The following is an 18,887-nucleotide window of genomic DNA, read 5'->3' as shown; positions in this document are numbered from 1 at the left end:
GTACCCGGAGAAAATGCTCGAGATAAGATCTACATGCACGTGTGCTCATAGCTAATAGAGAGTGGTGTTTTCTTTACATTTGTAAAACTTCGTTCAACACTGTTTTAACATAATGTTTATAAACCAGTTATTATTATTTAATATCACTGGCCAATTACTAAATACCACCCAACGAAACAATAACAAAATACTACTCAAAGAAATTATAATGGTTTTAACATAATAATATTGGTATGCATAATTAGGTCATCTCTTAACGACCACAAAAATACAATTATAGACTCAAACTGCTTCTTAAGTTAATTATTACAGAACGTCAAGCACCGAAGTCCTGTGTATACAACGTAAAATATCCACGACAGAAATTCCCTCTTAATTCTAAATCAAACTTCAATAAACTTTGAGTATGTAGCATTCAGAGGTATAGTGTTTCCTGTATTATTCCTATATTATGCCGTTTTAGAATTGGGTTTGTAAGTATTCAGAAAGGTCTTGATTTTTATGTGTGGTATCTTTAATCTAACATATTAGCTTACATGTTGTGCACGTAAAAGAGCCCTTGGCAGTTTGAATTCGATATGAGTAGACACACTCTATCTTTGTAAAATTGAGTGGAAAATCTAGAACTAGATCTATTGAGAGTACAGAAGTAAATGTTAAAGTATTTCTTTAAAGGCTCAATACCACTCTTGTTGTAACTGAATAATATGTCCCAATCTTTATTCTGGTCAACAAATTGTACTATTTTACAATATTCCAATTAATTGATAATACAAATTTCATCTTAACACACCTAATTTAAAAAATTGGAAAAGTTCAACTAAATGATTTGAAAAGCCTAACGTAAACCTTTTCAAATGTGACTTGGATTTAAAAATATTTTCGAACCCTCTGGACAAGTAAAATAGGATGTAATGGATAATTTACACAACAGATAGGACACTTAAACATCTAATACTTAGAATAAGGCTATTATTTTTATTTTTTTTGGAGCTGTCAAGCCAGCAAGAGTGTTATTGTCCCTTTAAGTGAAAACACACACAGATTAATTAAAACATTTCGCTCAAAACATTTGCTTCAACAGTTCTGTTATTGAGTCAAGTGACGCGGTTTCGACAAGGTGTAGAGTCGTTAATGCCAACCTCGTGAGTTTTCTCTGGGTCCTCTGCTAATTGTTCCCACAGCCTAAGATCCCCACGAGAACGCGAATTATTGAAATAAAATTGAACCATATGTTAGTCCTGAAATGACCTAGTTTGTGTCGAGTAGATGTTACCCCCCCCCCACCACACACACAATCTTACTCTCTCACTCTCACACACTCTCTGTCACTCTCTCACTCACACACTCTCTCACACTCTCTCATACATGAATAGGCTTTATCCGATCACGGTGACGGTACATGTATTTTTTCTGTCTATGCTGTTTATCAAAATCTTAAAAACAACATTTGCACATGTAATTTGAACCTGTATCTAAATGTTTATATATGGTTTAGGTTAAAATACCAGTTTCTAGTTTTATTTTCTTGCAAAACATCAAAATCTTAAATAAAACATCTTCTTTGTACAGGTAAGTTCAATGTATGATATAGTATTGCCGAGTATGTGTACAGGTAAAATCAACAGGTATGCTCATAAATTGGGCCAAAATGTCCCATCGTTATTGAGAGAGAGAGAGAAAGAGAGAGAGAGGTGGGGTTTAACGTCCACTCGACACAAACTAGGTCATATCGGGACTAATATATGGTTCAATTTCATTTCAATAATTCGCTTGCGCATTGGGGTCTTTAGCTGTGGGAGGAAACCAGAGGACCCGAGGTTGGACAGGCGACACTACAGCTCCTTGTACAACCGGGAAATCGAAACCACGCCAGTTGACTCAATGACAGAGCTTATGATACAACGCGCACGCGCTAATCATTCGGCAATCCAACCCCCTCGTTTATCCGGTGTTTCGAAAGAGTATGCAATACGTACTCACACCATATCTGTATACATGTATACGTATGATCCATGAAACCCCATGTACGATGTCTGTGCATAGTGACGAACCCATTGGTTAAAAAAAAACATAAACCCCATCCTCATTGTGGATTACCGACCTTACGTATTATTAATTATAGTCGTGGCGAGTGTCGTGCACAAATCAGAGTAAGCTTACTCTTTTCGAAAGACACAATTCTAAACTAAGAGCAGTTCATGTGACATACTCCCCGAATATTTGATACTTACATTGTATATTCATAAACTCAGAGTTTGAATGCAGTTTGTGGTCAATGGTACGATGCTTTATAAATACATGTAAGTAATACATCAATGAGTTCTAGAATACCAGTAGGTTAATAATAAATAAACATAATATTTAGAAATGAATAAGTCTAAATATAGATGTACAGTATATAGGCCTACATGTCCATTCAAACGCTGTGTCTTTCCAGAATTCTGTCAAGAAAAGGGAAGGTATATATTTTGTCGTGCGTCTTCCGCTATAGTAGGAAATCCTTCTAAAATATCGTTCAGCTTGCCATCATGTATTAGACAGGGTCGTTTTACGATTACATGTAGTCTTACATGAATAATTCAAAGAAATGCAAGAACGAGGGGAAAATACAGAGAGTTGTAGCCAAGAACATATAAAATGTACGTGTTGGAATGGTATCAACTTGTTGCATAGGATGTTTATATATCAACCCATACATGTAGAGCCTATGCGAACTCGTCGAATGAAAAGTTGTATCAAATGTTTTAGAAAATTAACCGGCTTAACAAGACTAAATCAAAATAGAGATGTGTAAGAAAGATTTTGCTTTTTGTGGTTGGCCTAAAATATAAATTATGAAATTCGATTGGGCAATGGATTTATAAGTTTGGACTGGAGATAGGCAAATCTTAATAAAGTCGGGGGGAGGGGGGGATTTCGATGTATTTACAAATATCCGATTAGAGGTACAGGTACATGTACGTGTAGCTAGGGGTTAATTTATTCTCCCCTTAGAGAGAGAAGGACACTTGGTGGGGGGTATAGGGGGTGTACTGAACCCATTTTAACTTACAAAAGATGAAATGTAAACAGTTAATTTGTTAATAGCAATAAAATGTTACTAAATCTAAACAAATGATCAATTCAACTCAACGGGACAACCATTCAATCATAAAGTGACGATTAAATACTGGAAAAGCCTCTATGGTGACTTGTTCATTGTATTACAATAGAAGTTCTCGACCGTACATAAAAGGTCTACTCTAGTGCAATTGCTTCGCCATAAAAAGACACTTGTTTTGTCGTCAACACTTTCTCTCGGCCACATGTATATTTAACTTGAAGCTCCCCCCGTCTCATTAATTTGATATATGTTACACTGTAAAAATCTCGTGTCTACTCCTTGTATGATATTTAGCGAGTAGTTAAACAGCTACACATAACGAAATGTCACCAATCGTCGTCACATTTTCCCTTGTCAACCTCCGATAATATTAGCTAAAAGGAGGCCATATTTTTAACAATACAAACATCTTGAAATCGCACGATTTAAGAAAATGTAGTATGAACGTGAATAGAAATTAGTTAAAAACCTACCCAATACGGCCTGCAATGCCTGTTCTTCGCCTAAAACATCCATATTTAATTTAAACCGTTATAAAATCCCGTTATACTTTAGAAATCCATTAGATGTCTTAACTTTTCACGGTCTACACAACTTCTTACAAGTTTGTACCTCTGACCCGTGACGTCAGACAAGCCATGTGATCGGCTAGCTGTTCTATTCTCCTCCCGCGTTTCGCGTAAATGGCTGGTTATCTGATACTCGACAATATAAGTAGGCCCTGGGTGTAATTCAATTAATTTATCCACATACTTACACACAAGCTTACGTAATTAATTGATCCAATTAGTTAAAACAAATAGCCTAGACGTACAAACGATGAGAGAAATGTTATACCTGTACGCAGGGTGTGTGTAAAACAGTCCTATAATTAGTCGAGTGTTATCAGAACAAGTAAAAGAAAAAAACAACAATTCGGAATTCTTTTATTGTTTTAGTTATAAAAAACGGTCTTAATATAACAATAAGCCAAAAATATCGGTTAGTGACCCCATTAGCTAATATATATATATAATGAAAAAGGAACGCCGACCACAGTATTCGTTTGTTTGTTGCGTTTGGGTTTTGTTGGGGTTTTTTTTATGAGACTTGAAATACGGTTGCAAGATATTTGATATAAATTTTTAGCAAATGCCGAAAATAATGGACGATCAATATTTTCTTTGTTGTAATTGTCAATGGATAGAGGGCAAGTGGACTTAATCTGCCGTCAGATATGTTAGAGTGGTTTAAACATATTTTATTACCATAAAGTAAATGGATTGGACAAAAGTTACATAGATGTGTTAGGTTGGCAATCAAGTCTATATGATGATTCTGCCCCTGCTCGCTAAAAAAACAAAAAAACTAAGGACGGGTGGTACCGCGAGCACCTTAATAGTGCATGTTACCGACCTCATTAAGATTTAAAAATGAGAAGATTATTCAACACGGAAAAAATATCCAAGTTTTATTTCTTGTTGACCAAGACTGTAGGGAGAGAGAGAGAGAGAGAGAGAGAGAGGGAGGGTTTAACGTCCATTCGACACAAACTAGGTCATTTCGGGACTAACACATGGTTCAATTATATTTCTATAATTCGCTTGCGCGTGGGGGTCTTTAGCAGTGGGAGGAAACCGGAGGACCCGGAGAAAACCCACGAGGTTGGACAGGCGACCCTACTCATTGTCACGTACAACCGGGGAATGACAGACCTTATGATACAGCGCGCACGGGGGAGACACATATAATTAACCCAGTAAGTGGACCCATTGGTTAGTTGAGTAGAACAGAACGATACTACGTACAACCGGGGATTCGAAACCACGCCAGTTGACCCAATGACAGACCTTATGATATTAATACAGCACGCACTGGTAACCATTCGGCCACCCCCCCCCCCTCCAAGACTGTAGGCCTATTTTTTTTTTTTTTGTAAAAAGTATTTATTCACAGAAACTGATCGAGGAACAGACTAGAACTATATTACCTGTCTCCTAAGACTGCAGTTTAATGGAAGTAAAGAAACCTTTTCACTTCCACAAACGTGTGAATTTAATCAGGCTGCTGTTTAAATGACTAGCCATCTTTTATTTGAGTCAAAAGTAAACCGATCGATTTTATTGGATGTTGTGTGTTGATTTGTGTGTGTGATGTTAATATATCATCGGTGAAAATGTTACGTCTATAAATAAAGCTAAAGAGCCAATATCGAGAATTAACGAATTGTGTGCCACTACATGTATATTATATAAAGTATGTCAAAATTAAAAGTTAAATTAAAAGTCCACTCTGATTTAATCATTCCAGACGAAGAAGCCGCTGTGGCTTACTGGGTAAGGCCCTGGCTCCTACTCGCTAACATCGGGATTTTCCGACGTGGTTCACCCGTTTCAGTGGGGTGAAAAACCAAGGGCCCTTTACACGTTGGCGTGCATGTAAAAGAACCCTTGACAGATGGAATTTAATTGTCCGGGCACAATTTCTCCAATATCACTTTGTGTGACGTCGGTTCTTCATTAGCCCAGTAAGGGCATTTTTTCCAGGGACAAATTAATTCAATAGCACTCGTCCCATCATTAATCGGGAGACACGCTGGCTTAGTGAGTAAGACGCTGGCTCGCTAGGCTTGAGGTTGTGGGTTGGCTCCCAGTGTTGTTCATTAAGGTTTTCAAGCGTGGAGCAGGATGGATGGCCTGACAATGACAATTGTCTAGTCATCCGTATGGGACGAAAAACCGAGATCCCGTGGGCACATTGGCGTGCACGTTAAAGAACCCTTGACTGTTGGAATTCGAAATAAAAGTAGGCGGTAGCGCCGCTGTCCGGGCAAAATTTATCCCATAATCCACTGCATGACGTATGCCCGTCTTCATTATCCCTGTCAGAGCGGAACAGTAGGACGTTAAACCTCCTTTCATTTAATTGTGTTTCCAATTCAATGGTTTATTCTGATCTGGAATATGAACACAAAAAGTTTCGTTTTGCAAACCATCGGACAGAACGCTAGGGGTGATGCAATTGTGTGTAAGTGTGTGTGTTGGGGTGTAGGTACAGAGCAGGAAAGAGGTATACAGGCTGATTAACGAGAGACAAGCAGATGAAGGGGGAGACAAGAGGAGACCTGGCATATTCAGGAAATAGTACACGACTGTGTAACAACGTATACTGGTAGATTTATATATCAACAGGAAGATATTATAAATTATGTGATAGTCTCAGCTTGGTCGTAATAGTTTTACATCAACAACTCAATCATTTCGTTGAGTCAGCTTTTTATTTAACTTACTTTGAATTAAGTATTCTCTAAAATTTAAAAGTCATAACGTGTTCTATTCTATAGCTGATATACTCGGCACTCATCCCATCTTCAGTTGAAATCTTCTTTGAAGAAAAGATAGAAACCTGCCTGACCATGAATACGTTTGTTTCATTTTTCAGATTTTTTTCTAACACCATTTAAAATATTCAATAAATATTTTCAATATTCTCTAAAATTTAAAAGTCATATATAACGTGTTCTGTTCTATAGCTGATATACTCGGCACTCATCCCATCTTCAGTTGAAATCTTCTTTGAAGAAAAGATAGAAACTAGTCTAACCATGAATACGTTTGTTTCAATTTCAGATTATTTTTTTTCTAACATCATTTGTTCAATAAATATTTACATATATAAAGAGAGAGAAATAGGGTTCAACGCCCACTCGACACAAACTAGGTCATTTCGGGACTAACATATAGTTCAATTTTATTTCAATAATTCGCTTGTGCGTAGGGGTCTTTAGCAGTAGGAGGAAATCGGAGGACCCGGAGAAAACCCACGAGGATGGACAGGCGACCATACTCCTTGTCACGTACAACCGGGGAATCGAAACCACGCCAGTTAACTCAATGACAGACCTTATGATACAACGCACACGCGCTAACCATTCGGCCACCCCCACACCCCCACACCCCCACCCCCCACACACGCACATATATGAATATACAATATATAATTATGGGATCTGAAAACAAGCCGGGGCTTATATAAATTCATCTACCGTAAGAAATCATTAAATTTTACATAAATATGAATACATTATTTAAAAAGTATAATCATACTACACATTGGTATAAAAAGTTTGGAGTATTATAAGAAATGAAAAATAATTCTTAAATATCCTGATATTAAAAACTTCTCTTGAATCTTTAAGTGGGGATCCGATGACATAATGGCCTAACGCGTGCGGTTTAGATCACAAGGTCAGACATTTAATCAAGTAGCGTGGTTTCGATTTCCTGCAGTTGGATTTCGAAGTTGGAATAGGATGTAAAGGCGTTGTCCGAGAAATAGGTACTGAAAAATGAATATATTTAAAGTTGAATTCAAATAATTTTATTCTGGGCGAAGTTATGACTGTTTGAAGACGTGGGGTAGATGGTTTTTCATCGTAGCAACGGTACTTGACAACATAAACTAAGTCTCGATTATCTGTTTTATCGTTAAATTTTTAAATTTCGAGGGTTTTCAAATCCATTTAAATCTCGACTATCCGACGGTCTAGATAGTTGATTTTTGGCTTGTCATGTGAATTAATATCTAAATAATTATAGATATAAGATTTGAAGCCGACAAAACGACCTGCAATAGGCAGATTTAGCGCTTACATAATGCACTTTTTATAGGGACACTACCTTCACACATTTCCTGTATAATGTAGCTGGATATTTAATGGGAGTCCCTTTGAAAAATACAACACAAAAAACAAGAAACATTATCAAAAGTGCAATGCATTCTATATTGTTTGAATTAGTAGGTACTAACTTATATTTTGTCTATGGATACGACAAGTAATACAAACGCTTGTAATATAACGATACAAGTCTATTTCGGCATCTACGAAACCGATCACAGCATCATGGTGTTAATTAGTACGAAAACATGTCTGTACAGTATTGAGCCTTCATAATATAAGACGGAAATGCCAAGTTTATTATTTGTCGTCTGACCGCGTTTAGTTCGGGATATGTTACATCCACTTAGAAAACCGCTGATTATTTAAAGGGAATATTGGGGGATTCAAACTATAACAGCGCCCTTTACAAAATATCCGGCGGAATGAGCAACGAGGCGTCCCGCGAATACTCTCACCTCCAAAACAAAATTCCTTTTTTGGTTTGGTTAAAGCATTTATTTGACGTTTGGTAACAAGACTATCAATTTCGAGGAGCCTGTAGTCGGGTGTGGGTAAACCATGGCTCTATGCATCACGAGGATCACGTGGTTAAGTGGGTAAGACGCTGGTTCAAAGTACTGTATATATTTATGTTGTATTAGTACCTGAATAAAATTTTCTCAAGAAAAAAAAAAGACGCTGGCTCATTAGCCTGGAGGTCGGGTGTTCGATCCCTGCATTGGCCGAGAAAGTTCATCCAGATTTTCCGGCGTGGTTCCTCCTTGTCATTGATGCAGGATGGAGGACCTGGCAAGGACAGCTGTCTAGTTGTTCGGATGGGACGAAAAACCGGGGTCCCATGTACACATTGGCTACATATTTAATGGCAATGACTGTGGGGCACTAGTTGCTTTTCAGTTCTTCATTCGATTTTATGGTAAGTTCCGCAGTATGCCTTGAACACTCTGCTGGTGGAAGTTAACCCAAAATTAGAACAGAACATACACCACATAGATTTATGACTGGATAATCCCCGCGCAAAGGGACCTTTTCTCGAACAAATCACTATAGTATGAGATACGGTTCTTCCAAGCGGGATGTGTGTAAAATTAAGAGGTTCATGCATCAATCTACTCTCGCGAAAAATTGACAATCATACAGTATCTTTAAAAGAAAGAAGGATGTAAAAATATCAAGGATTTAATTAGAAAACTCGATTTCTTAGAATGCTAAATATAATAACTGTCCAATCGCTTTTCTCTGAAATCCACGCACGTATAATCAATATTATATAATTATATATTCTAGCAAGGTCGCAAGAAGAAATTTCGAAAATGAGCAAACTCGGATTTTCTTCGTCAAGGCTAATGGCTACCTGCTGCATCCTGGAAATCCGTCTAATCTTTCTGGGCACTGTGAAAGATGCATTTTTATATTTCTTGTGAAGACGGAAGTACAGTTTATATTGTTTTGTATCTCACTAATACGGCTACTCCCCAATTCAATAGCTTATAGTTTAAAACAAACGCGCTGACGTATTTAGTCGCAGTTGTCACTCATACTCTTTTTTTTTTAAATAAAAATATCTCATATTTGTTGCAAAGCTTTCATTAATAGGTTCTAAAAGTGCTCATTAACAAACCGAGAGCGTACCAAGAACGGAGAGAACGCCCATGGTCACGAAGACCTCACTGACGAAGCAATCACCGCGACCCCTCTGCGAACAATCAGATCGCGCTATGCTCACACCAATCTCCTAAGACTTTCGTAAAAAAAAAACCTTCACACATAACGAAGTCATCGCTATGCGATTACGGCACGCATAAATTAAATAGAACGTGGCTAATAACTTGATTGGAGCGCGGAACGTAGTAGGCGGGTGTTGAGGTCGTGACGGGGGCGTGATGGGCGCGGGCACTACGCTGTCGCTAAACTCGCCCCGCTCTCACTACGCTGTCCTCGGTCTCACTACGCTTCGACACACTTTTCGGTCATGGCCTCGCTACGCGGGTATGGCAGATGTTCCAAATCCGCACAGTTAGGTCGTGGCCTATCCCGTTCACGACGTTTCTACCATGATCCACCGCGCTCTTACCACGCTCACAAAGATATCGCCAAGTCGATGCTGATATCATATTTTTGTATTTCCAAATGACACCCCTTGAGGATTATTCGCCGGTACTAGCGGTCATATCTTGATTAGATTAGACTATTGCTTTAACTTTTGTCCACATAAATTTGTGGTCAACGGTCAAGCTCAAATGTCAATTTTTTATGATGTTCGTGATAAATCCAAATTGCTCTATTTTTAACCATTTCAGCCTGTAAAATTAAGTTATTCAATGGATTCGTACCAAGATTTAATGGTGAGTCCAGGATTTAAGACAGGGCGGGATTTGTAGTAATTTCAGATCTTTATATTGAAGTGTTTTTGTAACACTCCATGAACGTCGAATGTGTGAAAAGCACACGACGGTGGATCTGGGGGGTGCCATTTCCGACTATTTCGGGCCTCGGACCCCCTAAATTGAGTTTGAACAGGGGTTGGTCTAGGCCCCTGGAGCTACTGGATCCGCGTCTGAACTTCATTCACGATGTGTGCTACAACTTTGCGATTGGTAAAACATGAGATATTTCCTGTTAATGTCTCTGTTGCGTCGCCAGGCCGACTGCATCAGCAGTTAAACCATTCAAGACCGTCACCTTGATGTTTAAAAGAGCTCTACACGTATCTGTGTTTGCTAGTCAGTAAATGACTGAGTATATGGACACTTCTTATAAAAGCAGAGGCGCCACAATTTGACACTTATGTTTATTTAAACGTCAATTATTTCCAGCGTTATACAAGGACGTCACTGTTGACAGTCTATCTTTGATTATTGGACATAAACAACGAAGTTCAGGATAGCACGTTTAATTCAAATGAAATGGGGCTTAACGTTCTGTTCCGACTGGGCTAATGAAGACGAGCATACGCCATACATTGTGCTATGCGGGAAATTTTGCCCGGACAGCAGCACTACGGCCTACGCTTAAATCGAATTCCAACTGTCAAGGGTTATTTTACGTATCCGAAAGATAATGCATTGTCCCTAGCCAGATCATACGTTCTACATCATGGCATGGGGAACCACGTCGGAAAACCCTTGGTCAATAGAGGGATCGAACACTCTATCTGTAGGTTAGCGAGGCAACTTCCTACTCACTGAGTAACCCCCGTTTAATTCAACAAACCATTTCAACCAAAATCCAACGGAAACAGTGCAGATGTGGTACTTATGAAATCTTAAATACTCATAGCGCAAAATTTTGAGATGGACGAGGGTTGTTTTATACCCCTTGGGCTAAACTTTTGGATTAATCTGATTTGTGATGATGATCTGTGATTAGATTAAATTGATGTTTCAAAAGAAGTAGGTTTGTGTACAATCAATATTTCATTTCGTTTTTTTTTATACCTTCGGTGGCCTCGACATAATGAAGATCTGATTGTTGCAGTGGAAGATCGCGTCAGGGGGTCATGAGCGGCTTTTGGCCCTATGGCGTCAGTCATTCGGAAATACATGTGCAATTTTTACTCTCATCCTTGGTATTCACAGTGGTATCGTTCTGTTCTACTCAACTAACCAATGGGTCCACTTACTGGGTTAATTATATGTGTCTCCCCCGTGCGCGCTGTATCATAAGGTCTGTCATTGAGTCAACTGGCGTGGTTTCGATTCCCCGGTTGTACGTGAGAAGGAGTAGGGTCGCGTGTCCAACCTCATGGGTTTTCTCCGGGTCTTCCGGTTTCCTCCCACTGCTAAAGACCCCTACGCGCAAGCGAATTATTGAAATAAAACTGAACCATGTGTTAGTCCCGAAATGACCTAGCTTTTTGTGTCGAGTGGACGTTAAACTCTCTCTCTCTCTCTCTTGCTGTAAATTCTAAAAAGTCGGCTGTGAACCAGGTGACCAATAAAATAATGAAATGGGGTTTAACGTTCTGCATCTTCCAGGCTAATGAAGATGGGCATACACCATATAATGTGCAATGAGGGGAAATGTTGCCCGGACAGCAACTGAATTCCATCCGTCAAGGAACCTTTTACTTAAATCCGCGCATCGTCATTTTCATTTTTTTTAGCAACGCATGAACGTACTCAAACTGATTATTATGAAAACATAACAAGAATATCAAGCCCGGCTTAGATTCAATCGGATTAAACAGAGGCTCATCAAACGATTTTACCCAAGACTTATAGGTGGAGCTGGATTAATTATATCGTCTGCAGAGGATGGCGAATGTAGCGAAATTTTCAATTCATCACATCTTTGTAAATACAGGATGTACCTGATCCATTTTGGATTAATATTCCTCTTATAGATTCGACTTTCCCAATATTGTAGTTGAAAGAGGTTCACAGTTAAAATAAGAAATTTTAATGACTTCAAAGTTACACGAAAATTATAATACTATTTAGAACTACAGTACATTGTTTAACCCAATTCATAATAAAAAGCCATCGAAATCAGAATAAAATAAAGCAGAACAAAAAAAAAAAAAAAAAAAAAAAAAACAAACACATGACGTTTATGACCCGAGTCTTGATTAATATAATATGTGATTGTTGTGCAAATATTATTTTTTTAAGGCTAAAAGAATAAATTTAATATAAAGCAAAACACAAAAAAAAAAAAAAAATACATGACGTTTATGTTCCAAGTCTTGATATAATATTTGATTGTTGTACAAATATTATTTTTTTTAAAGCTAAAAGAATAAATTTACAACAGTTGGTTTGAAGGAGGAGTAAAATTGTACAAATTTACAAATCAATCAGAAATCTGACAATGTGCCTTTTACAGAAATTTATGTCAAATAGACTAACCATAAATCTTTTCTTTGGAAAATTACAAGATGTCGTGGCTACATGTCTTGCTCTGTCAACATTTTGTTTAACAATATCACAAAAATAGAATAACTTAGTTTACCGGTTTATTTATGGTGTGAAATCTCCACGCGGATAACACATACAATGTCATGATTTATGTTTTCTTAGAACATCCGCCACCTTATCTGGCATATATCAATTATCATTCCAATGGAATAGAAAACGATGATCTATCTTAACGGCTCGTCAACACATCGTTCGTTTTAGAAAGAGAACCACCCTGGCTTTGTGAGCAACCACTGGCTTGTTAATCAGAGCGATTTCATCTGGGTTGTTTCACCCAGTGGCGGACTGTCATTGACAGAAGTACCCGCCGAAGTCGCGTCGCGAGCGTCCGAGGGGGTTCTGGGGAAAATTTTGAAAATTGACAACCTCAAACCCATTTTCCAAGCATTTCAGACCAAAGCAGAAGAAGGCCAATTTTTGATTTCCTGATACAATTATATAGATAACAGAATGACCGAAGAGCACTATCATTAGATGAATTTGAGAATCTACATTTCTTTTTTTGTGTTGTTTGTCAGTCATTTTTGTCCTATATTTTCTTTCTCCTGTCCTGTGTTCTGTCCTCTCCTTCCTCCTTTCTTTTCTTTCCTCACCCTCTCCTTTCTTTCTCTTTTCTTTTTTTCTTTTTTCTTTATAGGCTTAGGCCCACCTTTTTTTATGAGCTTAGGCCCACCTGTCACGGACAGGTGGACAGGTGGGTCCAGTCCGGCACTGGTTTCACCTTGTTAGTGAGCCTAGTTGTTCCGATGCACGTTACAACTATCCTCTCCTCTCAAAATTTCCTTCATGGCACATTGCATGATATCCCCGCCTTCATTAGCAAAGTTGGTTCAGAAAGGTATGACGTTAAACCCCATTTCATTACTATTTGGAATGTTGTAATCTTTTTTGGTGTGGTTAAACATACATTATACAAGAGCTAAATCTGTCTATTGCAGGTCTTTCTTTAGGCCTGAAATGTTTTCTAAATTATTAATTAGACATTAATTCACTTATACAGACCATAATCAACTCTCGATGTCATCCCTAGCCTGTGATATTTACTGGATTGGAATACATTTTTTGAAAAATAATTAAACGTACAAATGGATAATCGTACCGACTTTAGTAATGATGATTGAGGCTAGCCTAAAATTCAAAAGCTAATATCTCGTGTCAGGGTGGACCAATTTGAATGAAATTTTCAGCTCACGTTATCTATTTTCTAACTTTTATAGCGATAACTGTCAACTCTTTATGCCCGTTTAAGTATGAATTGCGAGTTAGATAATTTTATCTTGACTGATTGTGGAATTTCAGCCTATTCTTTGAATTCTAACATGGCCAGTTTAATCTACTACTGTATAAGTATTTTTGGACTTGTCGTTAGAAATGTTAGATAAGTTAGCTGAAAGTATTAGTCTACTGTAGTCCCTTGTATCCAGTTTTATCATTTACAGCCCCAATTACAAACAGTTAAAATTTAATAAGATTTAACATGATTTTTAGGGGCATTTAGTAACTGGACAGAGCAATAAACTGTAACACATACTTATGGAAGAACAATTACTGATTTATTTAAGTAACGTTTCGAAGAGTATTCTCGTAACTTTTCCAAGCAAAATTTAACATTGCGATATGAAAAAAAAAACAGACGCTAGATTTGTTTACATGATGTACGGCTTGTAAAATCATTTTAAATCTCCATATTCATGACAAGACAAAAATAATTATTAAAACTTAAAGTAAATCTTATCTATTCGCCAAAATATTTTCCGTACAAAAATAATTATGTCCAGTAATATCTAATGAAGACAGGCATAATTTTGCCCGAACAGCAATTGAATTCGAACAGTCAAGGGTTCCATTACGTACACACCAATGTGTACACGGAACACCGGGCTTTCATGACATCCGAACAACTAGAAAAATTTCTCCGGTAAAGAAATGGGTGTCATAACATGGTGTCAGCGCTTAAAATGCTTCCGACATTTTACCACAATGCCACAGATAGGTCTTTGATCTTCACAACGTACGCATCAACTTCATATTCGTTTCGTACGCTCTTGTTTTCACCCGACAGTGTTGCATATAAACGCTTTGTATTGGTTCCCTTTTAATATCAGGAGAAAAGATAAATTATATTAGTTTTAAATGGACTAAGACTAGTAATTATTTCCCCTTATTTCATGATGTAGTGCGAGTTATAAACAGACAATTTTTCACTTAATTTTTTTCTTCCCTCTTCCTACATTTTTGGGTTGACTTTTTGATATAGAATTGGAGAAAATGGATCAAATTTGCAATTTCATAGCAGTTTTGGGTAATACATATGATTTTGCAGCGGAGGGATAGGGGGTGTAAAGTGTCTTTCTACAGAGCAATCATTGTGTCGGAAGTGAGATTTTCATCCCAGTCAACATCAAATCCCCGTAGCAAAAAATCTAAACGGTCAACCCACTAAAAAATTATGATGAGGAGATTGCCAAATGTGGTATCCATTGTGCCTATAAAGATTGGAACAAACGGAATGTTGAGCAAAAAGCTACAATCTGTGATGTTACAGCCATTAAACCATACTGATCCGCAGTGAATATTCGCTAGGCCGCGACAATCACTGATAAGGATGACATCGGTGCGACTTAATGAGCCACAAATATTAACTTTTTTCCTAAAATTCTAAAACATTTTTTTTTATGTATTAGAAAAATAAATAAAGACGTTTGAAGTATTTATAGGTAAAAATTATTTCCTATTTTAGTGTAAATGGGTATTAAATGACAATATTGGTGCCAGTCATTATCACATATGTGATAGAGCTGGTTAAACACATTCCAAATATAATTTTAACACAGAGATCATTGCTACTATAACTGACCAATACAGGTTTCCCGAATAGGAAGTGACGAACGCCAAAGGAAAACACGAGTCATCTCTCTATATAACTGACTGATGTGACGAGTGATAGCGGATATACGGGCGAATTTCTGCTCACTAATAATTCTCTCGAAGACCAAAAGTTGTTGTGTGAGACTGTGACAGGATATCTGACAATTCATAAAAAGAATTGACTCCCACTAGATAAGAGAACACGAAAGAAAAAAGAAAAAGTCCGTGCATTACCATGTTTTTATAAGGTATAGAATGAATATAAACAAGGACTATTTCTATTTTTCTCGTGTTCTCTAATCTAATGACATTCAATTACTTTATTGAAGTGTCAGGTATCCTTTTACAGTCCCATATAACAACTTTGAGTCTTGGAAGGAATTATTAGTGAGCAGAAATTCGGCCGTGTATCTGTTATAACTCGTCACATCAGTCAGTTATACAGAGAGATGACTCGTGTTTTCCTTTGGCGTTCGTCACTTCCTATTCGGGAAACCTGTATTACTCAGCTATCGTAGCAATGATCTCGGTGTTAAAATTATATTTGGAATGTGTTTAACCAGCTCTATCACATATGTGATAATGACTGGCACCAATATTGTCCTTTAAAATGAGTAAAAGGCGCCATTCTGCTCGAATCTGTAACGTCTTATGTAAACAATGCACGTGCCATTGAGCCAATGATTGGCGCCGTTTGATATGACGTCATTTTTTGAAGGCAGTTATCTTATACAGAGATATTAGAAGATTTTCGTAAAACTCTTTGAAACAGATTGCCATTAAACCTTGAAGTCAATGGGCAAATAATTGCTAGTCTGAGACCAAATGATGTCCAAAGTTAACTGTTGGAGTTATGTCCCTTCGTAATAAAACGTTTAATCGACTAAATTAAAGTATCAACCAGTCTATTTTTATTCACCTCCAAATTAAACACTAATATATGTTGGTGCAGTTTTCGAACTGGGTGGCATTTATTGGGATCCATATGTATTATTACAATGCCACCTGTGTTTTAATATGCGAACAACAGATATCAATTGGCGCCCATATGGATCCCATTATAATCAAAGGGAGATAACCCAATTTAAAGGTTGAGCTAAGAGTGGAATGCTTGCTTTCAAATTTTGGACTGGTTTTTAAAATACAAAAATGTTCATTGGAGCATTTTCCTTGTGTTTTCTATGTAGAAGCAATGTATATTTCAAAGTAGTATGCCGACTTTTACAGAGCCAGATTGGAGTAGGCCTCTCAAATTATTTCATAAATTACTCAGTACGTATTGATTAAACATACTTTATGTAAGAGCTAAATCTGTCTATTGCAGGTCTTTCTTTAGGCCTGAAATCTTATCTAAATTATTAATTAGACATTAAATAACTTATCCAGACCATAATTCACTCTCGATGTCATTGCTAGCCTGCGACGTTTACTGGATTAGGATCCGATCTTCTGCTCTACGCTCATTCGTGATTAAATCAAGAAATGGATAATCGAGACAATGTATTTTATCGCACCCTTTAGTAATGATGATCGAGGCTAGGCCCAAAATCAATCGCAAATTCTCGATTCAGAGTGGATCAATTTGACTGAAATTTTCAGCAAATTTCCTTACATTATCTAGTTTTTAACTATTATAGCGAGAACTGCCAGCTCTTCATCTAATCTCCCATAATGTATCGTTAATATATAAAAAAATATTTCTTGCTGTTATGAATTAGTTGGGGCTAAATATTCAGAGACATGTTGAAGGGAAAAATAAAGTGTACAAACTCGATCCTTCAATATGTTGCGAGAAAACATTAATCAAGATAATATAGTGTATGTCCAAAACAGACACCTTTGAAACTAAAATATTTCAATTTTTGTTTGCTCTGTTTCCGGGTCACCCGCTAGTCATTTATAGTTCAACAAACCGTCAATAGATGTAAGCGGCCGGTAAAGTCTAAATATTAAGGCCACTTGCAGATTTCGTCAAGGTCTTTCTGGTTGCAACCTACCTGTATATTACTCAGGATAACAAATCAAGTGAAATAGGGTTTAACATCCTACTTTCTGCACCGATTGGGTTAATAAAGGGGCAGAATGGAAAAAAAAATGTTAAAAATTCTGGTTTATGGTACCCTTATACAGCCATTGATATAATAATAATGGGGCCGTCTATTTTTAGGGTTATATTCAGTACTATAAATAGAATGAATTTTTTCTTTAATATTATTATATGCCTTACTGAATTTATTATGCTTAAATTCATCAAATGAATATTATAAATTTATAAAAAAGATATAATACAATATGCACATTATAATTAAACTAAACTCATATTATGGGCACTCAAAGCGCGAGATAATGATATAGACATTTAATATGTGATATCACAATTAATGCTTTGCATCAATAAAATTGAATCACAATGTCATCGTATTAATTCATAATAAAAATTGACGCCAAACAGGATGTTGGATTTCTCTGTTTAAAAAGCTCAATGTGTATGTATATTCGCCAAAATGACGATAGAGACCATGTATTTCTCAAAAAATTTCAAGCCGAGCGAGGGGGTGGGGGGATACATTTTCTCAGGAACCTGGTAAACACCCTCCTGCAAAAATTCCTAGATCCGCCCCTGTATTTGTGCTTCGCTTCTCGATCATTTTCGATATGTTTCTGGAGAAAAAATGGACCAAATTAAATGGTTTTATGCTACGTAAGGATTTTTTAATATCCTCGAGATTAAGACCCCAAACTTGGTTTTATTCTACTAAACATGCATGACAGATTGACAAATGTCCAGTTTCACTATCGAAATTGAACAAAATTAGTCTAAATAATTATGTTGTGCCTGTATTTCACATGTCATTTGTTTATTATGCCAATTAATCCACACAGAAACCGTATCCGCGAATAGCTTAGATCAGTGGTTCTTAACCGGAAGGTACGTGTACCCCCTGGGAGTACGAAGCATCAAAGCAGGGGATCCGAAATATGGTGTCAAATTCAAGACTGTAAGATTAGTAATATGCCTGACTGTCGGTGTACTGTGTAAGTACGGTTTGTACGTGAAAGACTATTTATATATTCAGTATATTTATTTGTATGTATTCAACGCATTGTATAAATAATTTTATTTCATATCAATTATTATAATTTCATTTATTTCCGTAAGTCATTTTAGACAGGAGTAAGGGGAATTTTTTTTTATGAAAGCTCAAGGGGTACAGTACATAAATAGGTTATGAACCACTGGCTTAGATGATGAAATGGAAAGTTAAGCCTGAATAAGCTGTCATTATTACCTGCGCTGTCTTGAGGCAGCTTGGATAAAAATAGTAACAGCAGC

At 37.0% G+C, this 18,887-nt stretch overlaps 1 protein-coding gene across 2 annotated transcripts in view; it reads right to left on the bottom strand.

Moving 5' to 3' along the window:
• Positions 1 to 3,744, bottom strand: part of LOC126823782 (myelin regulatory factor) — a 67,544-nt gene extending 63,800 nt beyond the window's left edge. For both annotated transcript variants that reach the window (XM_050552759.2, XM_050552760.2), the window contains exon 1: positions 3,580 to 3,744. In XM_050552759.2, coding sequence (XP_050408716.1) covers positions 3,580 to 3,622 — 43 coding nt within the window. In that variant the 5' untranslated portion in view covers positions 3,623 to 3,744. The remainder of the gene's footprint in view (positions 1 to 3,579) is intronic.
• Between the last annotated feature and the right edge of the window lie 15,143 nt (positions 3,745 to 18,887).

The sequence above is a fragment of the Patella vulgata genome, chromosome 6 (genome assembly GCF_932274485.2).
Source record: "Patella vulgata chromosome 6, xgPatVulg1.2, whole genome shotgun sequence".
In the NCBI taxonomy this organism is placed as follows: domain Eukaryota; kingdom Metazoa; phylum Mollusca; class Gastropoda; family Patellidae; genus Patella; species Patella vulgata.
This window is presented reverse-complemented; position numbering and strand designations above follow the sequence as displayed.